At 41.0% G+C, this 20366-nt stretch overlaps 1 protein-coding gene across 4 annotated transcripts in view; it reads left to right on the plus strand.

The window, feature by feature from the left end:
• LIMCH1 (LIM and calponin homology domains 1) overlaps nt 1-13686 on the plus strand; it is a 391967-nt gene extending 378281 nt beyond the window's left edge. For all 4 annotated transcript variants that reach the window (XM_075346998.1, XM_075346997.1, XM_075346999.1 and 1 more), the window contains one exon: nt 10580-13686. In XM_075346998.1, the coding sequence (XP_075203113.1) occupies nt 10580-10605 (26 nt within the window). In that variant the 3' untranslated portion in view covers nt 10606-13686. The remainder of the gene's footprint in view (nt 1-10579) is intronic.
• Nucleotides 13687-20366: the final 6680 nt, after the last annotated feature.

A 20366-nucleotide genomic window follows, 5' to 3' on the forward strand; every position in this document is an offset into this window, starting at 1 on the left:
GCAGAAGGAGTGGTGGTCCCTGTTCCTCTTCAGCAACAGGCCCACGGTTTTTACTCCAACTTGTTTGTGGTCCCAAAGAAGGACGGGTCCTTCCGTCCTGTCCTGGACCTGAAACTTCTCAACAAACACGTAAAGACCAGGCGGTTCCGGATGGAATCCCTCCATTCCGTCATCGCCTCAATGTCCCAGGGAGATTTCCTTGCATCGATCGATATCAAAGATGCTTATCTCCACGTTCCGATTGCCCCAGAGCACCAGCGCTTCTTGCGCTTCGCCATAGGAAACGAACACCTGCAGTTCGTGGCACTGCCATTCGGCCTGGCAACAGCCCCACGGGTTTTCACCAAGGTTATGGCTACTGTAGTAGCGGTCCTCCATTCTCAGGGTCACTCGGTGATCCCGTACTTGGACGATCTGTTGATCAAGGCACCCTCTCAAGAGGCATGCCAACACAGCCTCGACGCTACCCTGGAGACTCTCCAGAGTTTCGGGTGGATCATCAATTTTCCAAAGTCAAATCTGACACCGACCCAATCGCTCACATACCTTGGCATGGAGTTTCATACCCTCTCAGCGATAGTGAAGCTTCCGCGGATCAAGCAGCGGTCACTACAGACAGGGGTACAATCTCTCCTTCAAGGCCAGTCACACCCCTTGAGGCGCCTCATGCACTTCCTGGGGAAGATGGTGGCAGCAATGGAAGCAGTCCCTTTCGCGCAGTTTCACCTGCGTCCTCTTCAATGGGACATCCTACGCAAATGGGACAGGAAGCCGACGTCCCTCGACAGGACCGTCTCCCTCTCTCAGGCGACCAAAGCTTCCCTTCGGTGGTGGCTTCTTCCCACTTCATTATCGAAGGGGAAATCCTTCCTACCCCCATCCTGGGAAGTAGTCACGACGGACGCAAGTCTGTCAGGGTGGGGAGCGGTTTTTCTCCACCACAGGACTCAGGGTACGTGGTCCCGGCAAGAGTCCTCGCTTCAGATCAATGTTCTGGAAATTCGGGCAGTGTATCTTGCCCTGAAAGCGTTCCAGCAGTGGCTGGAAGGCAAGCAGATCCGAATTCAGTCGGACAATTCCACAGCGGTGGCATACATCAACCACCAAGGCGGCACACGCAGTCGACAAGCCTTCCAGGAAGTCCGGCGGATTTTGATGTGGGTGGAAGCCACGGCCTCCACCATATCCGCAGTTCACATCCCAGGCGTGGAAAACTGGGAAGCAGATTATCTCAGTCGCCAGGGCATGGACGCAGGGGAATGGTCCCTTCACCCGGACGTGTTTCAGGAGATCTGTTGCCGCTGGGGGGTGCCGGACGTCGACCTCATGGCGTCCCGGCACAACAACAAGGTACCAACGTTCATGGCACAAGATCCCAGAGCTCTGGCGGCAGACGCCTTAGTTCAGGATTGGTCGCAGTTTCAGCTCCCTTATGTGTTTCCTCCGCTGGCACTGTTGCCCAGAGTGTTACGCAAGATCAGGGCCGACTGCCGCCGCGCCATCCTCGTCGCTCCAGACTGGCCGAGGAGGTCGTGGTACCCGGATCTGTGGCATCTCACGGTCGGCCAACCGTGGGCACTACCAGACCGACCAGACTTGCTATCTCAAGGGCCGTTTTTCCATCTGAATTCTGCGGCCCTCAACCTGACTGTGTGGCCATTGAGTCCTGGATCCTAGCGTCTTCAGGGTTATCTCAAGAAGTCATTGCCACTATGAGACAGGCTAGGAAACCAACGTCCGCCAAGACAGGACGTGGAAAATTTTCCTGTCGTGGTGCTCTGCTCAGGGTTTTTCTCCCTGGCCATTTGCATTACCTACTTTTCTGTCCTTCCTTCAATCTGGACTGGAAAAGGGTTTGTCGCTCGGTTCCCTTAAGGGACAAGTTTCAGCGCTCTCTGTGTTTTTCCAGAAGCGCCTAGCTAGACTTCCACAGGTACGCACGTTCTTGCAGGGAGTTTGTCACATCGTTCCACCTTACAAGCGGCCGTTAGAACCCTGGGATCTAAACAGGGTGCTGATGGTTCTTCAGAAACCACCATTCGAGCCAATGAGAGATATCTCCCTCTCACGACTTTCGCAGAAAGTGGTTTTTCTAGTAGCAGTCACTTCTCTTCGGAGAGTGTCTGAGCTAGCAGCGTTGTCGTGCAAAGCCCCTTTTCTGGTTTTTCACCAGGACAAGGTGGTTCTACGTCCGGTTCCGGAATTTCTCCCTAAGGTGGTATCCCCCTTTTCATCTCAATCAGGATATTTCCTTACCCTCTTTTTATCCTCATCCAGTTCACCAATGTGAAAAGGATTTGCACTTGTTAGATCTGGTGAGAGCACTCAGACTCTACATTTCTCGTACGGCGCCCCTGCGCCGCTCGGATGCACTCTTTGTCCTTGTCGCTGGCCAGCGTAAAGGATCACAGGCTTCCAAATCAACCCTGGCTCGGTGGATCAAGGAGCCAATTATCGAAGCTTACCGTTCGGCTGGGCTTCCGGTTCCCTCAGGGCTGAAGGCCCATTCTACCAGAGCCGTGGGAGCGTCCTGGGCTTTGAGGCACCAGGCTACGGCTCAACAGGTGTGTCAGGCGGCTACCTGGTCGAGCCTGCACACTTTCACGAAGCACTATCAGGTGCATACCTATGCTGCGGCGGATGCCAGCCTAGGTAGACGAGTCCTTCAGGCGGCGGTTGCCCACCTGTAGGAAAGGGCCGTTTTACGGCTCTCTTACGAGGTATTATTTTACCCACCCAGGGACTGCTTTTGGACGTCCCAATTGTCTGGGTCTCCCAATAGAGCGAAAAAGAAGAAGGGAATTTTGTTTACTTACCGTAAATTCCTTTTCTTCTAGCTCTAATTGGGAGACCCAGCACCTGCCCCTGTTTTTTTGTGTACACATGTTGTTCATGTTGAATGGTTTCAGTTCTCCGAGTTTCCTTCGGATTGAAGTTACTTTAAACCAGTTTATAATTATTTTCCCTCCTTCTTGCTTTTGCACCAAAACTGAGGAGCCCGTGGGAGCACGGGGGGTGTATAGGCAGAAGGGGAGGGGCCTAACACTTTTAAGTGTAGTACTTTGTGCGGCCTCCGGAGGCATAGCCTATACACCCAATTGTCTGGGTCTCCCAATTAGAGCTAGAAGAAAAGGAATTTACGGTAAGTAAACAAAATTCCCTTCTTTAGTAAGCTTTGTTCTGGTACTATGTGTATGCAGTAAGCTTGTTCTGTTCCCATATGTATGTAGGTGGCTTGGTTCTGTTGCTGTTTCTATGTAGAAGACGGAGTAAGTACGATTATGTTCATGTATTGGTACACTAAGCTCGGTCCTGTTCCCCTATTTCTGTAGTAAACTCAGTTCTGCTCCCTTATCTCTGTAGTATTCTTGGTTCTGCTCCCATATCTCTGTAGTAAGCTCGGTTCTGCTCCCATATCTCTGTAGTAAGCTTGGTTCTGCTCCCATATCTCTGTAGTAAGCTTGGTTCTGCTCCCATATCTCTGTGGTAAGCTCGGTTCTGCTCCCATATCTCTGTAGTAAGCTTGGTTCTGCTCCCATATCTCTGTAGTATGCTCAGTTCTGCTCCCATATCTCTGTAGTATGCTCAGTTCTGCTCCCATATCTCTGTAGTAAGCTTGGTTCTGCTCCCATATCTCAGTTCCCGTATCTACTGTATTTAGCCATCTTGGTTCTTTTGCAGTATCTATGTACGCAGTAAGCGCGGTTCTGTTATATATATATATATATATATATATATATATATATATATATATATATATATATATATATATATATATATATAAAGCTGAGTGGAGGATACCGGGCACCGCCGATCCCTGTATGGCTGACAAAGCTGTGCTTTCAGGCAGGTGGAGACCTGGGTGCGTGTCCCAAAGCAAAGGCGATACAAGATCCACAATGTAGAGATGAAAGGTCGCACTCCAAAGGTCGAATAAAGAATTTCTTTTTATTCCACGATCACATCAGGGGTACAGGTAGTGAGGGAGGATGAGGGTGTGCCACGTCGGACGACGGCAGCCGTTTCGCAAGTGAACTTGCTTCTACGGGTCCAGTGCATGCAAAGGTGCTGCATCCGCCCTTAAATAACAGGTGAATTGGATGCAGCATCCTTGCGTGAGTATAGTGCAAATTAAAAACATATACCAGCTGTACATATATCAGATTCACATAGAAACTTATTACATATCAATTCCAAAATGGATTATAAATAATCAATCATTACATACATGGGTATAGTTAGAGTAAAAAATTAAATATACTGTTCATTAGAGTCTAACAAAAGACATCTCAAAAAACACTATAGAAAACAGGCTCATAAGAGAAGACCAGCATTATAGGAACACTGACAAGTCATTTTTGTCATTCAGGCCTAGGGGACCGAGAGCATTTAAGTCTATAATCAATCTCGATTCTTTTCTAAGTAAAGAACGATGCATATCACCTCCTGAGGGACAGGGATTAATTTTTATTATGCCTGCAAATTTTAACAGGCGTGGGTTACCACTATAGTGTTCCTGCATATGGGCAATTAAACGTGGAGAACCTATCCCGGAGGTTATAGACTTAAAATGCTCCCGAAATCGAACATATAAAGGCCGAATTGTTTTACCTATATAATATTTTTGGCAAGGGCAAAAAATAACGTATACCAGATAATTAGACTTACATGTGATAAGATCTTTTATTTTGAATAGCTCTGTACCAATTTTTAGAATGTCTCCTGTACAATGATATTCACAAAAGGGGCAGCCGCCGCACCTATGGTTTCCTTTGATTTTATTTCGGTCTAACCACGTACCTAGTTTAGGTGTAATAATACGGTTATTAACAAGGATGTCTCCTATATTTTTGCATCTCCTATATGAAATCAGAGGGCCCTCGTTTGCCATTTCACAAAGATCCTTATCTTTATTAATTAAATGCCAATGTTTTTTGATGCTTGATTTTATTGCATCGTACATAGAATTGAATTTAAAATTAAAAACTTTCGATTTTTGTTTTTTTCGAAGTGGCATTTACATTTTTACTCTTATTCTCACTTTTATTTTTGTGTTCTTTATTTTTATTTTTATTATTTGGATCATAATTTAAAGATTTTTCGAGGGCAGAATTTATAACTGATATGGGATATCCTCGTTCTAATAAACGTTTTTTCAAGTCTGATGCTTGATGCAGAAAGGTCTCAGGATTATTATGTACTCTTTTTAGCCGCAAAAATTGTCCATATGGAAGGGCTTTCTTTGTATGGGAGGGATGCGCACTATTAAAATGGAGCAAAGTGTTTACTGCAGTAGGTTTTCTATATACTTGTCTGTCAATAATACCATCAGATATATTGAGTGTGACATCAAGAAAATCCAATTTTTGATTACCAAAAGTATGTGTAAAGTACATGTTGTAAGAATTATTATTATTTAGATATGACACAAAATCATCAAATTCCTGTGCAGAACCATCCCATACAAAGAAGCCATCGTCCATGTATCTGGCATATTTTTTTATATGTTTCAGATATGGATTTTTAGAACTATAGACAAAGTCTTCCTCAAATGCCGCCAAAAAAAGATTTGCAAAAGTACATGCTGCGGGGGTACCCATCGCGGTACCCCCGCATTGTAAGTACCACTGATCGTCAAATTTAAATGCATTATGATGCAAAATAAAACTTAAAGCTTCTGTGATGAAGTCTACTAAGATTGGATTTTGATCAAAATTCAACAAGACTCTCTTGATAGTCTGCACACCCTGATCCTGTGGGATACGGGTGTACAGACTCTCAATATCCAAAGCGGTAAGGGAGAAACCTTTCTGCCATTGAAAGTTATCAAGCATTTTAATTAGATCTCCCGTGTCTTTTAAGAACGAGGGGATGCGGGTCAGTAATGGTTTAAGTAACCATTCTAGGTAGTGAGATAAAGGTTCTGTCACTGAACCTATTCCTGCCACAATGGGGCGGCCAGGGGGGGAGGCACTGTTCTTATGAATCTTTGGCAGATAATACCAATGAGGTTTTTTCGGAAAAAGAGGGAGTAATTTTTCAGCAGTTTTTTTAGAGATAGTACCTAAACTTACATATTTATGTAGAAGGCTTCTAAGTTTTTTAACAAAAGACCCAGTTGGATCATTGGATAATTTCTGATATACTCTTGTGTCCCGAAGTTGCCTATTGGCTTCTTGCAAATAGGCTTCTTTTGTTAATAGAACAGTGGCTCCCCACTTGTCCGCCCTGCGGATAATAATGTCTTTTTGTGACTGCAGGATTTTTAGTGCCGCGGCTCCCCCCCGAGTGAGATTCTGGGGAGGAGAGGGGTATTTTAGAGCTTGTATATCTTTTATTACCAGCTCCTGAAATAAGTCTATGCTGTTCCCAGGGGTAAGTGGGGGGCAAAAGGTAGATTTTATCCCTTTATTGAAAAATGAAGAACTAGATGTAAGATTCATTTGGGTATTTACAACACCTGAAGAACCGGGTTCAATGTGACTGGGGTCCGCTATACTTAAAAGAACAGACGCATCTTTTTCAATAACGGTATATTCATTATTTGTACCAAAGAAACCAAGCGGACCTATTTCACATTGTAAATCGGTTACTTCAGAAGTAAGTTGACTTTTCTTTTGGCTATAAAATTTTTTTAAATGTAGTTTCCTACAGCCCTTAAATAGATCAATATGAAAATCAGTCAAATCAAATGATTCTGGTATACAATAGTTCAAGCCCTTTTCCAACACAGATAACATATCAGGTGTTAATATCAACGAGGTAAGATTATATACTTTACGCAAATGAGGCATGATGTTATTTGCTGAACAAGAAAGATTATTTTCTGTACTTATTACAGAGAATGTCTCTGACACTACAGTCTCACATTCAAGGCATGGAGATGTTAGTCCCTCCAAGAGACGCTCTTGCGTTTTCCTGGGGTCGGCTTTATTCCTGCGTCTCCGTCTGCCTCCTCTCCTTGTAGATCTTCTAAAGGGAGATTATCAGATGTCGAAGCTCGTGAAGCAACAGGTGTTGTTAATTTCTTTGCGGGTGCTAAATCTTCAGCCCCGCTCGAGTCAGAGTCTGTGGTCCAGGCATTTTTCTTGGCGATTTTAGATGTATGTTTTTTCTGGTATCTCTGAAAAAATCTTCTATTCCCAGGTGTAGAAGACTTCTTCCAGGAAAAAATCTGGTTGTTTTCGTAGTCTAACTTATCTCTGATAAATTTTTCTTTTTTATTTTCTTTAATCAAAGTTTGGTATGGTAAAAGTTTTTTATCTAATCTTGATAAGAAGGTGTTCCATGCTTCTTTTGAAATGCGACTTTCCATTTCTTGTCTCAATTTTAGTAACGCATTAGTGATTTTTAGATGTTCCTCTTGGTTTTTTTTGAGCACAATGTCCAGAAAGCGCAATGAGCATTCTTGCTGTATATTGTCCCATTCTTTTTTAAAAAATAAATCGTCCTGATAAAAGGATATATTTTTTGAGATGCGTAGACCTCTAGGGACTCGTCCACTATCTTGATAAGATTTAAGTGACTGTACTGTCCAAAACAGGCTGGTCTCCTTTTCAGCCAAATTGAAGATTTTAAGCTCTAAACTCTTAGTGCCCATGATCTCTATGTTCACTTTATCGTTACAGCTGGTAAAAAACGTGGCATCGTCCTCCCTCCCTGCGAGTATACCGTTATCCATTGTATCCATAGATGTGTCTGCCATTTTTTAACAAAAGCCAAGGGAATAGAGAAAGCGTGCACTCACGGTATTAGAAGAAGTCCAGATTCCATAAAGCTGAGTGGAGGATACCGGGCACCGCCGATCCCTGTATGGCTGACAAAGCTGTGCTTTCAGGCAGGTGGAGACCTGGGTGCGTGTCCCAAAGCAAAGGCGATACAAGATCCACAATGTAGAGATGAAAGGTCGCACTCCAAAGGTCGAATAAAGAATTTCTTTTTATTCCACGATCACATCAGGGGTACAGGTAGTGAGGGAGGATGAGGGTGTGCCACGTCGGACGACGGCAGCCGTTTCGCAAGTGAACTTGCTTCTACGGGTCCAGTGCATGCAAAGGTGCTGCATCCGCCCTTAAATAACAGGTGAATTGGATGCAGCATCCTTGCGTGAGTATAGTGCAAATTAAAAACATATACCAGCTGTACATATATCAGATTCACATAGAAACTTATTACATATCAATTCCAAAATGGATTATAAATAATCAATCATTACATACATGGGTATAGTTAGAGTAAAAAATTAAATATACTGTTCATTAGAGTCTAACAAAAGACATCTCAAAAAACACTATAGAAAACAGGCTCATAAGAGAAGACCAGCATTATAGGAACACTGACAAGTCATTTTTGTCATTCAGGCCTAGGGGACCGAGAGCATTTAAGTCTATAATCAATCTCGATTCTTTTCTAAGTAAAGAACGATGCATATCACCTCCTGAGGGACAGGGATTAATTTTTATTATGCCTGCAAATTTTAGAAGGCGTGGGTTACCACTATGGTGTTCCTGCATATGGGCATATATATATACTATGAACAACGACAAGGCAGAGTCCAGCAATAACGTGAGCAATCCAGGATGCTGTTAAATGTTTTCCTTCTTTTTATTCATAAATTCATTAAAATATAATGGTCCAAGCAATTCAGAACAGCATTATCGCAGGAAAATAGCGCAGATAGGACTACGCGTTTCAGCGGTAAAATCCGCCTTCTTCACGGTCCAGAATCTGGACCGTGAAGAAGGCGGATTTTACCGCTGAAACGCGTAGTCCTATCTGCGCTATTTTCCTGCGATAATGCTGTTCTGAATTGCTTGGACCATTGTATTTTAATGAATTCATGAATAAAAAGAAGGAAAAAATTTTTTAACAGTATCCTGGATTGCTCACGTTATTGCTGGACTCTGCCTTCTCGTTGTTCACATTTGTATGGATGGACTCCTACGTCCTGATCCGGGCACAACGGAGTTAACCAGGTCAGCTGAGATTACAGGTGATTCACAGGAGTGAGCTGGTCTACATTGTTGAACATATATACATGTATGTATATGTATGTATATGTATGTGTATGTATGTATATATATATATATATATATATATATATATATATATATATATATATATAATGTGTGTGTACCAGCCTGTTCATAGAGCCTGTACCACTGCTGCTTTAAAGCGGCGACCAGAGATGAACAGTCCAATGGTGGGCTGCCGCAACTTGGTGGCCACTGCTTTGTGATTTGCCCCCCCAGGCTAAATTGTGCCAGCCAGCCTCTGGTGTTGATGTCATTACACCACACCCCTCCTCATTACAGGGATGCAAATCCCCTGATTTACTTAATTGCTAGTTGGCTCTCAAGCCTATACAGCTTGGAGTGGGACAACATGTATAAAAAGTATCATATGATCAAAATACTCATTTGCCTAATAATTCTGCACACAGTGTAGTTTGTTTTTAAATTTAATCCGGGGGTAAACACTTTTTGATCAGACCTCATCCAATTTAAAATTTTACATCATTTCAATAGATGCAGAATATGTTGCTCAAAGTAAATTAAAAATGTAAGGTTATTTTTCAACTCCTTCCCAACATAAGACATAACAGTATATTCTACATTGGGTGCTGGTGTATGGAGCAGGCTCAGGAACCAAGGAAGCACCTACCACTAGCAGGAGTGACTGGAGCTGATAGAAGGATTTAAATGGTCCAATTGTGTGCCACTATCATTTTGACGCCCATCGCTCGGAAGACCTGCATTTCTGCCTATGGCTGGGCTTCAAAGGAGATAGATAATTTTCCTATATAATACTACAGTATAGCAGTGTATAGATAACAAGCAAACAGATTATCGCAGGTTTAAGTTCCTTAGATCGACTAAATAAAGTAAAAGCTAAAAAAATACATATTAGTACATTAAAAAAAACAAAAAAACTTATATAATAAAAAATCAGTAAAAAAAATAAACATATTTGGTATCATCATGTTGGTGAAAGTCCGAACTCTCAAAATATAAAATTATTTAAGCCATACATTAAATGCTGCAAAGTAAAAAATAATGAAATGCCAAAATTGCCAACACAAAACTTCATATATTCCTAAATAGTATCAATAAAATTACAGTGAATAGATATAGAAAAATAAGAAGGGTCTAGTTTTCAGAAATTTGGGGAAATAATTTTTTTTTTTAACAAATACACATTAAAAAAAATATTGGTATTGCCATAATTGTACTAACCTGAAGAACCGTATTGTCTGGTCATTTTTTCATACAATGAATGGCAAAAAGTAAGCCTGAAAAAAGCATGGCAGACTTCATTTTACAATATAATCCAACTCATCCTGCAAAAAAGAGGCCTCCTACAGCCAAACCGACGGGAAAATAAAAGGTACAGCTCTTAAAAAAGGGAGGAAAACGAAAGCACAAAAATAGAATGTGAAAATGTATTGTAAACCTTTGTTCCACTCCTGCTTTATTTATCCACAATCTGTAACGGGAAGGTAGACACGTGTTTAAATGCCGTAGAGGACGTTTCTAATTAATTCTGCCTGTTATCTGATGTGTAACCTAATTTCTTCCAGCGGCGGGTCATCCCACTCCATTGTGATTCCAGCATTCGCTATGAAGACCTTCCATAGAGAAGAGCGTGCACTCCTATGAAGGCGGACTTCAGACAATCACTTTTACCTGCAGAGATCCTGACACTCATCTCATGACGAGATTGGAGAACTGTGTGTGGTGCTTGCTAGTTTACTACATGATTTGCTTAACATTTGCAGATGTTCATTTGCGAAACAAATCCAGTAGATTCCTACCTAACAAACACCACTGGAGAGATTTGTGAATTTGCCAAGAAGAGATCCGTCAGACCCTGGTTTACAAACACCCCACACACTGGTGTGGGAAGGCTTTGATAAGTGACACGCCCCCGAGGTGCCTCTCTTAATTCTACAGAAGGTGCAGGTGAATGTATATCTACTCGTAGGGGTACATCCTATGTAACCAGCAGACACCTCCATACTTAAGTAATGATTGTGGTGTGACCAGCAGAGACCCTCTTAGACCTGTGAAGCTGCAGGTCCTGCTTACTGGTGTCCTATGGTTTGCATCTACTTTTAAAAGGGGTGTAAGTTTTAGATTTCTCTTGATGGCACCATAAGTCTTACATGCAAGCAAAATCTATCTTGTCATTTGATGCAATCCTTCCAGCATATGAACACAATAGTGATGTATTTGTGTGCAGTTCTGCAGACAGGTGACGGACGTGAATGTCTTTGGGTGTAGACTTTCCAGCACAATGAAAGTACTTTACTACTTAGGTCTCTATATTAACACTCATCATAGAATGTAATCACCACGGAGATGCTTTGAATGCGTACACCAGTGTGAATAATGCCTTATCAAACCACTTAATTTTGGGCCGTACGTCTCACATGTAGGTAATCTGAGGATATTTAGCTGCATTTTGGGCACTAGATGGCACTGTCGCTCAGAAGATGGTGCAAGCGGTCGTTGGCTCAAGCGGTCATTGGCGCGGTGTCCTCTATTATAGTCTGATTAATACAATTTGCGTTTACACTGAGTGATGGTTTTGGCACAAGCATAACATAGTGATATTTACTGACAAGACCACTGGGCTTCACACTCCATCGATGGCGCTTGTTCAGGACGGTCCTGGTCTCTTAACTAACGTGCACTATGAATGATATGAGTGAATGCTGATGAGACGGACATTGATTATAGCTGCCTCTATTTCCAAAAAGTTCACGTGAACCTTAGCTGTGTGAATAAAGGAGGCTGAACCGATTTTTGTTTTTTTTTTTAGTATTGGAGATTGTGGTTTTTTAATGTCTGGTTGCAGTTCTAGAATTTTAAGGAAAACAGCACATTATTATTATAGGCTTGTGAATGTGGTTAGACTCCCGAGTCATTTGGGAAGACAGAAATATTTCTAGAAGACGGGAAGGGAGACGGAACACATAGCACCATACAGTGCGTGGTTATTGGATATCCCACCTCGGACACAGTGGCGTTCCCTTAGTGTAATAGACTGTGTCATGTCTACATTTCCAGAATCGGGGGCACATCTGTTGTACATGAGCAATAAAATGTCTTCTCGAGCCGGTAGCAACTATTTATTTTAGCGCCAGCACTGATTATTTTGCATGTGGTCAGTAGATATGTTTTCACCTTGCACGGTTTTCATACATCTGTAGCACTTGCTCTATATCGCAACGTACAAATGGTGCCTTAAATTGCTAAACTGTTGCATGTTCCTGCAGGTGCAACAGATGCAATAAAGCTACAATATTAAGGAAAACGAGGGAGACAGGGAGGGGTCGAAGTGTCGCTCTGGACTCCTCATGGAGCTGTAGCCTAAAAAATTGTAAAAAAAATAAATAAACCTTTTTTCTTTTTTTGCGTTTATTTTTATTTCTTTTTCTGTTGTGTTGTGCATGGATCCGGTTTTTCCATCACTGATGTTTACACTTTGCATGGCGTCTGTGGACTTCATACCTGATTCTCGCATCGTATAAAACTCGCTCAATATAACCCATTTTATAGCCAGGATTCGGTTCTGTGTGGGAGATGTAGTTATCGATATATATATATATATATGATTTCCTGCTTCATAGGAACCAGGAGGGGATTTATTTATCTGCATTACGATAAACGGTGCAGTATGTACATAATAGCAGAGACTCCATGCTTTAATAGACCGGTCACCAGCATTTCGATTTCTATTGTCCACTGCCTTTGATACATTGGTGTGCACATCACCACCTCCTCCTCCAGCTGAATTATATAGCGACACTCACAACCTGGAAATTCACTCGTGACTGCACTTAACGCCATGGTATAAATATAATGCTCCAGAAAGCCTATATATACACTGGGATTTTGTGGTGTTTTCTGCTTACTCACTGTATTAGGTCTTTGGGACATGAAGAGAAAGACAGTGCAGGGCTACATAGCCAAAAAAAATCTATTTTTTTTTTTAACCCTGCACCTCAATGAAAGAAGAATATCTATGACGCACGTCTCTGCGTCCTACTGAATATCATGCAGATGTCTCAATTTTCAGGTTGTCGGTGGAGTTGGGCTTTAGGACAGATTCAGTTGTCACATTTCCAGCATCCCCAGAGTTTTCTATAGTCACTTACTATCAGGCGTACCAAATACGGGGCTAGTGTGTGATTGCATTGTATATTTTGCTAACAGTGTATTGGTGTGCAATCTGCTCATGATCCTTAGAGCAGCGATCGCAGATCTTTGATTCTTTGTATTTCTGGTGTTGCTGAGTACTAATTTTGTCAGTACTATTGGAAATGTATTTTTGGTGTTATATTTTTTTTTTATTATTATTATTTGAAATATTTACCAACACGCTGACGAATTACTAGAAGAAGCCTTGCTCTTACTACAACATAATGCGTCACGCTTAGGGTTCAGAGATATCGGGAGTGCCAGCTAACCGCTGTGTCTGTGTTTATTCTGTCTATTGTGACGTTATACTGGTTTGGTGCATATTGCCTTAACTGAGGAACAATGTTGTGTCGTGTTCCTATGTCCTATCTGGGTCATATAACACTAGAGATTGGAAAATAGATGAATAAAAAAAAAAAAGATCTGCAACAGCTTTTATAGTACATGTATGTTTCGAAATAAAACATTGGACAACTCATCAGAGTCCGGCTCGTTTGTTTCCCTTGTAGAATTTTGTTGTAAATTGTTGTAAATTCCCCTGCAACACTGTAGAAAGGGCCAGTTTCGGAGTTTAACCTCTTAATGATCAGGTCAATATTTTTTCAAATCTGACAAGTCACTTTTGTGGCAGTGTGAAAAAATAATGTGTAAAGCGAAATAGGGTTTTATCAGGATAACATAGGAAAGTGTCAGCTCACCTAATGAGGTTGCGGGAGATACAAGCACTGAAGTGCATGAGAATCAGGCTGCTCCAATAGCCATAAATCAAATATCAAACCTTGCTATGGGATTGGTTAAAATCTACGCTGCCCAATTGAAGAGAAATCCAGAGGTAGATGAATAAAAAGTGGTTTTATTTGGCGACGTGTTTCAGAGCTGTGGTTGTCCTGATGAAAGAGTATGGTTGACTCAAACGCATTGACAAACCACTTTTCATTCATCTACCTTTTGGACTTTATGGCAATAACTCTGCAATGTTTCAACATATCCCAGTGATTTGAGATTTTTTTTCATGCCACTTTTTAAATTTTACGATAATGGTAAATATAGATTGATATGTTTTGTCTGCATAAAAATATCAAAGTTTACAAAAATTTCTAAAACTTAACTTTCAATCTTTGAATGATCATCCCTCTTAATCCAGATAGTCACAACACACAAAATGGTTAATAAATAACATTCTCCTCATGTCCGCTTTACATCAGCAACATTTTTAAAATGCTCCTTTATTTTCTTTAGGATATTAGAAGCTTTACATTTGTAGCAATAACTTTTTTTGTTTTTCCAGGAAGTTTAAAAAAGTTATTTTTTTAGAGACCTATTCAGTTTTCAAGTGACTTTGGGGAACTTAAATATTGGTAAACCCCCCAAAAGTGAAATCATTTTAAAAAATAGCGCCCTCAACAAATTACAAACTGTTGTCAGATTGTTTATTAACCCTTCAGTTGCTTTTCAGGAGTTAATGCAAAGTGGCATGACAAAAATGAAAAATATTATTTTTTATCACCTAAATGTTAGTAACTTCTGAACAAGTCCCTATTGTTGACAGACTCTAAAGCCGTTATTTGGCCGTGAATTGCCAGATCAACCACCACGACTGCACAATCATGATTTCAGGATAACAATTTGGATAAAGAGGAGCCCCCACACTCTGGGAAAAACAATAGTGATTTTTCACCAGATTATCCTTAAATGAAGAGCTGGGGCTCCAAATACCATCTATCCAGGAATAAAGTCAGCAATGAATACATGTCAATGGTGAGTATAAATTGCCTCTCGCCGGATGTGATAGGGCAAACCAAATGAGGAATTGGACACGCCTGAATAGAAATTAAAAGGAAAGACAAGAGAACTATCAGCACTAGGACAAAGACAAAACAGACTACACAATCAGAGGTCACTGGATCAAGGCCCGGAGTTGAGCCATGATTACTTCTTTTTAATTGATTATAATATAACTAGTATTTTATATGTCATGTAATATTTTAAAATAATTTGCCACCAAACAGCAGAATAAAGATTAGCTTTTTCTACTACTCCTGGTAGAACCTTTTTTTTTTTTTTAACTATTGCTCAGCATATAACCTCAAGAAAGGGGATAAATGCAAGTCCATAAAGTTAAGAACAATTTTATTGAATGTAAATTAAATCAGAAAATATATATGGCATAGTAATAACAAGACATAACAGGTAAGGCCAAAAAAATAAAAACTCCTGGATGAAGCATTTTGATGCAAAATGCGCATCATGTGTGGTGTGACCCTAACTACTTGGCATTTGATTGGCTTCCTTCTCTATCTTTGTGGGTATTTTTTGTATTTGTGTTTCCATAGATGTTTAACCTTTTCGTGACCACAACATTTTAAACAATAAGTTTTAACTGTCAATACTGCTTCATTCTATGATTAAAGGGCTTGTCCACCTCTGGGGACTATTTTTTCCACTTAATTGTATGTTTTGGGGGGTAAAATCATTTTTTTACAATTTGATTTGGATAAAAATTGTACAGCATTTTATGATTATATGCTTTCTTTTGCCCCAGTACATTGAACTTTGATTTTGTCCGTGGTCATAAATCAGCTGAGAGGAGCTAAAAAAAAAAGGCAGGGTCCGCTTCTTTAACACTTTTTTCATGCATGTCAGTCTTAATGCAGGATTCGATTGAGTATAAGGCACCAAAGTCATAAAGCAGGACTGGAGTAGACTTTCTGGCATAAGATAGTCATTTTTGCTGGTTTACGGGTGAGCGTAACCCCATCTCAGCTTATCTCAGGTTCTCCCATTTTGCTGGAGCGGCTTCAATGTAGTGTGAAAACATCAAAAGTAGCAAAATGTTGCACAAAATTTTTGACACTTCAAATTGTATTTTGACTTTATCTTGCGAAAATGCTTTGGTAAAAACTCTTCTATTGGAGCATATGAATGAGCTCACTAACAGTTTAACCCATTCTGAAGCTAGCAATAGACAATGCAATTTATTTTGTAGACAAAAAAACTCCCCATGCATTGAAGTAAGAAGAAAAAGGTAGCCAGCCCCTGGGACTCTAGTATTGATAGCTTAGCTTTAGAATTGACCATCAAATCTAATCATTGGGAGTCTGATTACGAACAATGTGTCAGCAGAATGGAAGCGTAGCAGTAATTTTTAATTTCATAAATCAATAGCACCCAAAAAAATAAGCAACTTTGAAATATATCTTATCAGACAAATTTGCTTCTCTGCCAGAATTGATCAGTCAAATCTGTATTCAGTTAAGACAGTGCCATTACTGAGATAGGAGTTGGCAGTTGGTACTGATAAGATTCTATGCAGATAGAAGAGGGAGCAGGGGGTGGAGCTCAGCCTCCAGCTCCTCCTGTCATCATAGAATCTCATCAGTCTGTCGTGTGGTGTTCGTCTTTTTCCGTAAATTTTTAGGCGTGCACAAAAGTGCAGTGAACAATAGTTGTATTCACCTTTTGAGAAGACAGACACCACTGAAATAGAGACCAACAAGAGTCCTAAGTAACTGCTGCCTTACTATTGTGAATCGATCCATTGGGTGTTTCAACTGAATCACGTATTTCGGAGATACGGACTGAAACTCTAAGTGCTCAGCATAAAGCCCAGGATAAATGTGAACTGATCCAAAATGTTCTGTACTTGTAATTGTTACCAAATAACATTCAACTCAACCCACAAAAAAAAAAGTCCCCACTCAGGTCCGTCATCCTGTTAATGGAAATACATGGGACATTCACATAATTGGTAGCACAAAGTCTCTGGAAAAGCGCTATGGCTCCCCCCAAAATGGAAATCCAGCAAAATCTGCTCTCCCAAATCCAAAAACTCTGGCGAGCCTGCTAAATTTTCAGGCTGTGTGTCTCCAGAACACAAGCTAGGCACAATGTATGGGCACTATGGCTTATTTGCAATTTTTAGTTTTGCAATATTCTCTATAGGTGTTTTCCAGAGACTGAATAATCATTACACCCATAGCTAGATTAACTCCTAGAGGGGTGGAATTTCCAAAATGCGGTCACTTGAGCGGGTTTCTGCTATTCTGGGGCTTTGTAAATGAGGTCCACAAACTATTCTTGGAAAATCTGTGCTCCAAAAGTCAAATGGCGCAGTTTTCCTCTAGAACCCTGCCTTGTGTGCCAAACAGTACTATACAGTCACATGTGGGGTATTGTCACATTCAGGAGAAATTGTGTAACACATTACGTAGCCTTTTTTTTTTTTTTAACCTATCTCCCTTGTGAAAATTGGAAATCTTTGGTTAGTATATGTTAGTGTACAAATGTAATTATTTTTTCTTCACCACCCAATAGTATAAAATTTTGTGAAACACCTGTAGTGTTTATATGCTCACTGCACTCCTAGATGAATTCATTGAGGGGTGCAGTTTAAAAAATGGGGTCATTTGTTTTGGAGTTCTGTTGTTTTGGCACCTCAGAGGCTCTGACAATGTGACATGGTACTCACAAACCTTTCCAGCAACATCTGGCGCTCCTTACCTTCTAATGCTTTGCACTGTGCCTCAAAAGTAGTTTTCTACCACATATGGGGTATTGGTGAGCTAAGGAGGAATTGAACAACAAATTGTACTGTCCATTGTCACTTGTTACTCTAGTGAAAATGAAACATTTGGGATTAAAGGAACATTTTTGTGGCTAAAAATGTTTTTGGTTTGTTGTATTTTTGTTTTGTTTTTTTTTTCATTTTCATGGCTCAACATTATAAAATTCTGGGAAGCACCCGGAGGTTCAAAGTGCTCACCAAACATCTAGATAAATTCCTTGAGGTGTCCAGTTACCACAATGGGGTCACTTGTGGGGGAGCTTCACTGTTTAGGGCACATCAGGGACTTTCCAAATAGGACATGGTATCCGCTATCTATTTTAGACAATTTTGCGCCCTGAAATTCAAATTCCGTTCCATCCCTTCCAAACCCTGCCATTTGCCCAAACAGTAGATTTCCACCACATATGCAGTATTGTCGTATGCAGGAGAAATAGAACAAATTATATGGTGCATTTTCTTTTGCTACCCTTGTGAAAATGCAAAATTTGGGGCTAAAGTAAATTTTTTGTGGGAAAAAGTTATTTTTTTTATTTTTTCCTTATTGCTTTAGTTCCTGGGAAGCACCTACAGGGTTACTAAACTTCTTGGATTTGGTTTTCAGCCGTTTGAGAAAGTGAGTTTATAGAATGGTGTCACGTTTAGGTATTTTCTGTCACATAGACCCCTCAAAGTCACTTCTAATCTGATGTTTCGCCAAACTTCTCATATTTTCACAAAATATATTGTCCTAAATTTACCACTAACATGAACTACAATATGTCAAGAAAAACATTCTCCGAATCACTGGGATCCGTTGAAGGGTTCCAGTTATTAATAAAATGACACTGGTCAAAATTGAAAAACAAAATGGTCTGGTCATGAAGATGAAAAGGCTCAGGGGTGAATGGGTTAACTATAAACTGACAATTATACCATCTGGGAATAGGATTATTTTATCCACAGCTTTACAACACCTTAAAGACATTTTCCATATATCTGGATAATTTATATTGCGCTTCAGCCGATTTCAACTAATGTCAAAACTGCATTCACTTTGGCTTTTACCAAACTGGTGAGCAGGATTGAAAATTGCAATATGTAGCACATTCTTATCTGATGCAACAAGTTATGTGCTGGATGGATGTGAAGTATCCCTTAGCAAAAAAGTTGCATGCTTGGATAGATAGGAATGCGGCCTAAAAAAGTGGCATTGAATGGCACACACCACAGCTTGGATCTATATTAAGTAGTTATATAATGAATGGTCAATTTAGAGAAATCTCCCTTATGTTTGTTAGACTTTTAGTTCTGTTTGGATTTTTTGCACTCATTATCACAAAAGATCTAGATACAGCGCTACCAGGACCTTCCTCAACAATGTCAAAACAGAACTACATTACTTGGAGATCCAGAATTAGAGCTGTAAAAAAATGGGCTGATTGCTGTTCACTACTATATTCTCCCTGCAGCTGACTATCCCATTCTTCCTATGCACTTGTAAGATGCGAGAGAGGGGCAGTCATGGGCAAGGGATTGTAGTTCTCAACCAGGGCCTGCTCCAGGTTTTTGTTGGCCACGGGTGAAAAAGTCTCAGTGGGCCCCAAGCACAAGCAGGCACGCACATACATAGATACAGTGCCTACAAGTAGTATTCAACCCCCTGCAGATTTAGCAGGTTTGATAAGATGCAAATAAGTTAGAGCCTGCAAACTTCAAACAAGAGCAGGATTTATTAACAGATGAATAAATCTTACAAACCAACAAGTTATGTTGCTCAGTTAAATTTTAATACATTTTCAACATAAAAGTGTGGGTCAATTATTATTCAACCCCTAGGTTTAATATTTTGTGGATTAACCCTTGTTTGCAATTACACCTAATAATCGTCTTTATAAGACCTGATCAGGCCGGCACAGGTCTCTGGAGTTATCTTGGCCCACTCCTCCATGCAGATCTTCTCCAAGTTATCTAGGTTCTTTGGGTGTCTCATGTGGACTTTAATCTTGAGCTCCTTCCACAAGTTTTCAATTGGGTTAAGGTCAGGAGACTGACTAGGCCACTGCAACACCTTGATTTTTTTCCCTCTTGAACCAGGCCTTGGTTTTCTTGGCTGTGTGCTTTGGGTCGTTGTCTTGTTGGAAGATGAAATGACGACCCATCTTAAGATCCTTGATGGAGGAGCGGAGGTTCTTGGCCAAAATCTCCAGGTAGGCCATGCTATCCATCTTCCCATGGATGCGGACCAGATGGCCAGGCCCCTTGGCTGAGAAACAGCCCCACAGCATGATGCTGCCACCACCATCGTCTGGAACGGAGACCATTGCGGTGGAGTACATTACTTATGGTATTGACTGAAACCAATGTCCCCATTGCCATGAGATCTTCCCGGAGCTCCTTCCTTGTTGTCCTTGGGTTAGCCTTGACTCTTCGGACAAGCCTGGCCTCGGCACGGGTGGAAACTTTCAAAGGCTGTCCAGGCCGTGGAAGGCTAACAGTAGTTCCATAAGCCTTCCACTTCCGGATGATGCTCCCAACAGTGGAGACAGGTAGGCCCAACTCCTTGGAAAGGGTTTTGTACCCCTTGCCAGCCTTGTGACCCTCCATAATCTTGTCTT

This window comes from Anomaloglossus baeobatrachus, chromosome 1 (assembly GCF_048569485.1).
Source record: "Anomaloglossus baeobatrachus isolate aAnoBae1 chromosome 1, aAnoBae1.hap1, whole genome shotgun sequence".
NCBI lineage: Eukaryota > Metazoa > Chordata > Amphibia > Anura > Aromobatidae > Anomaloglossus > Anomaloglossus baeobatrachus.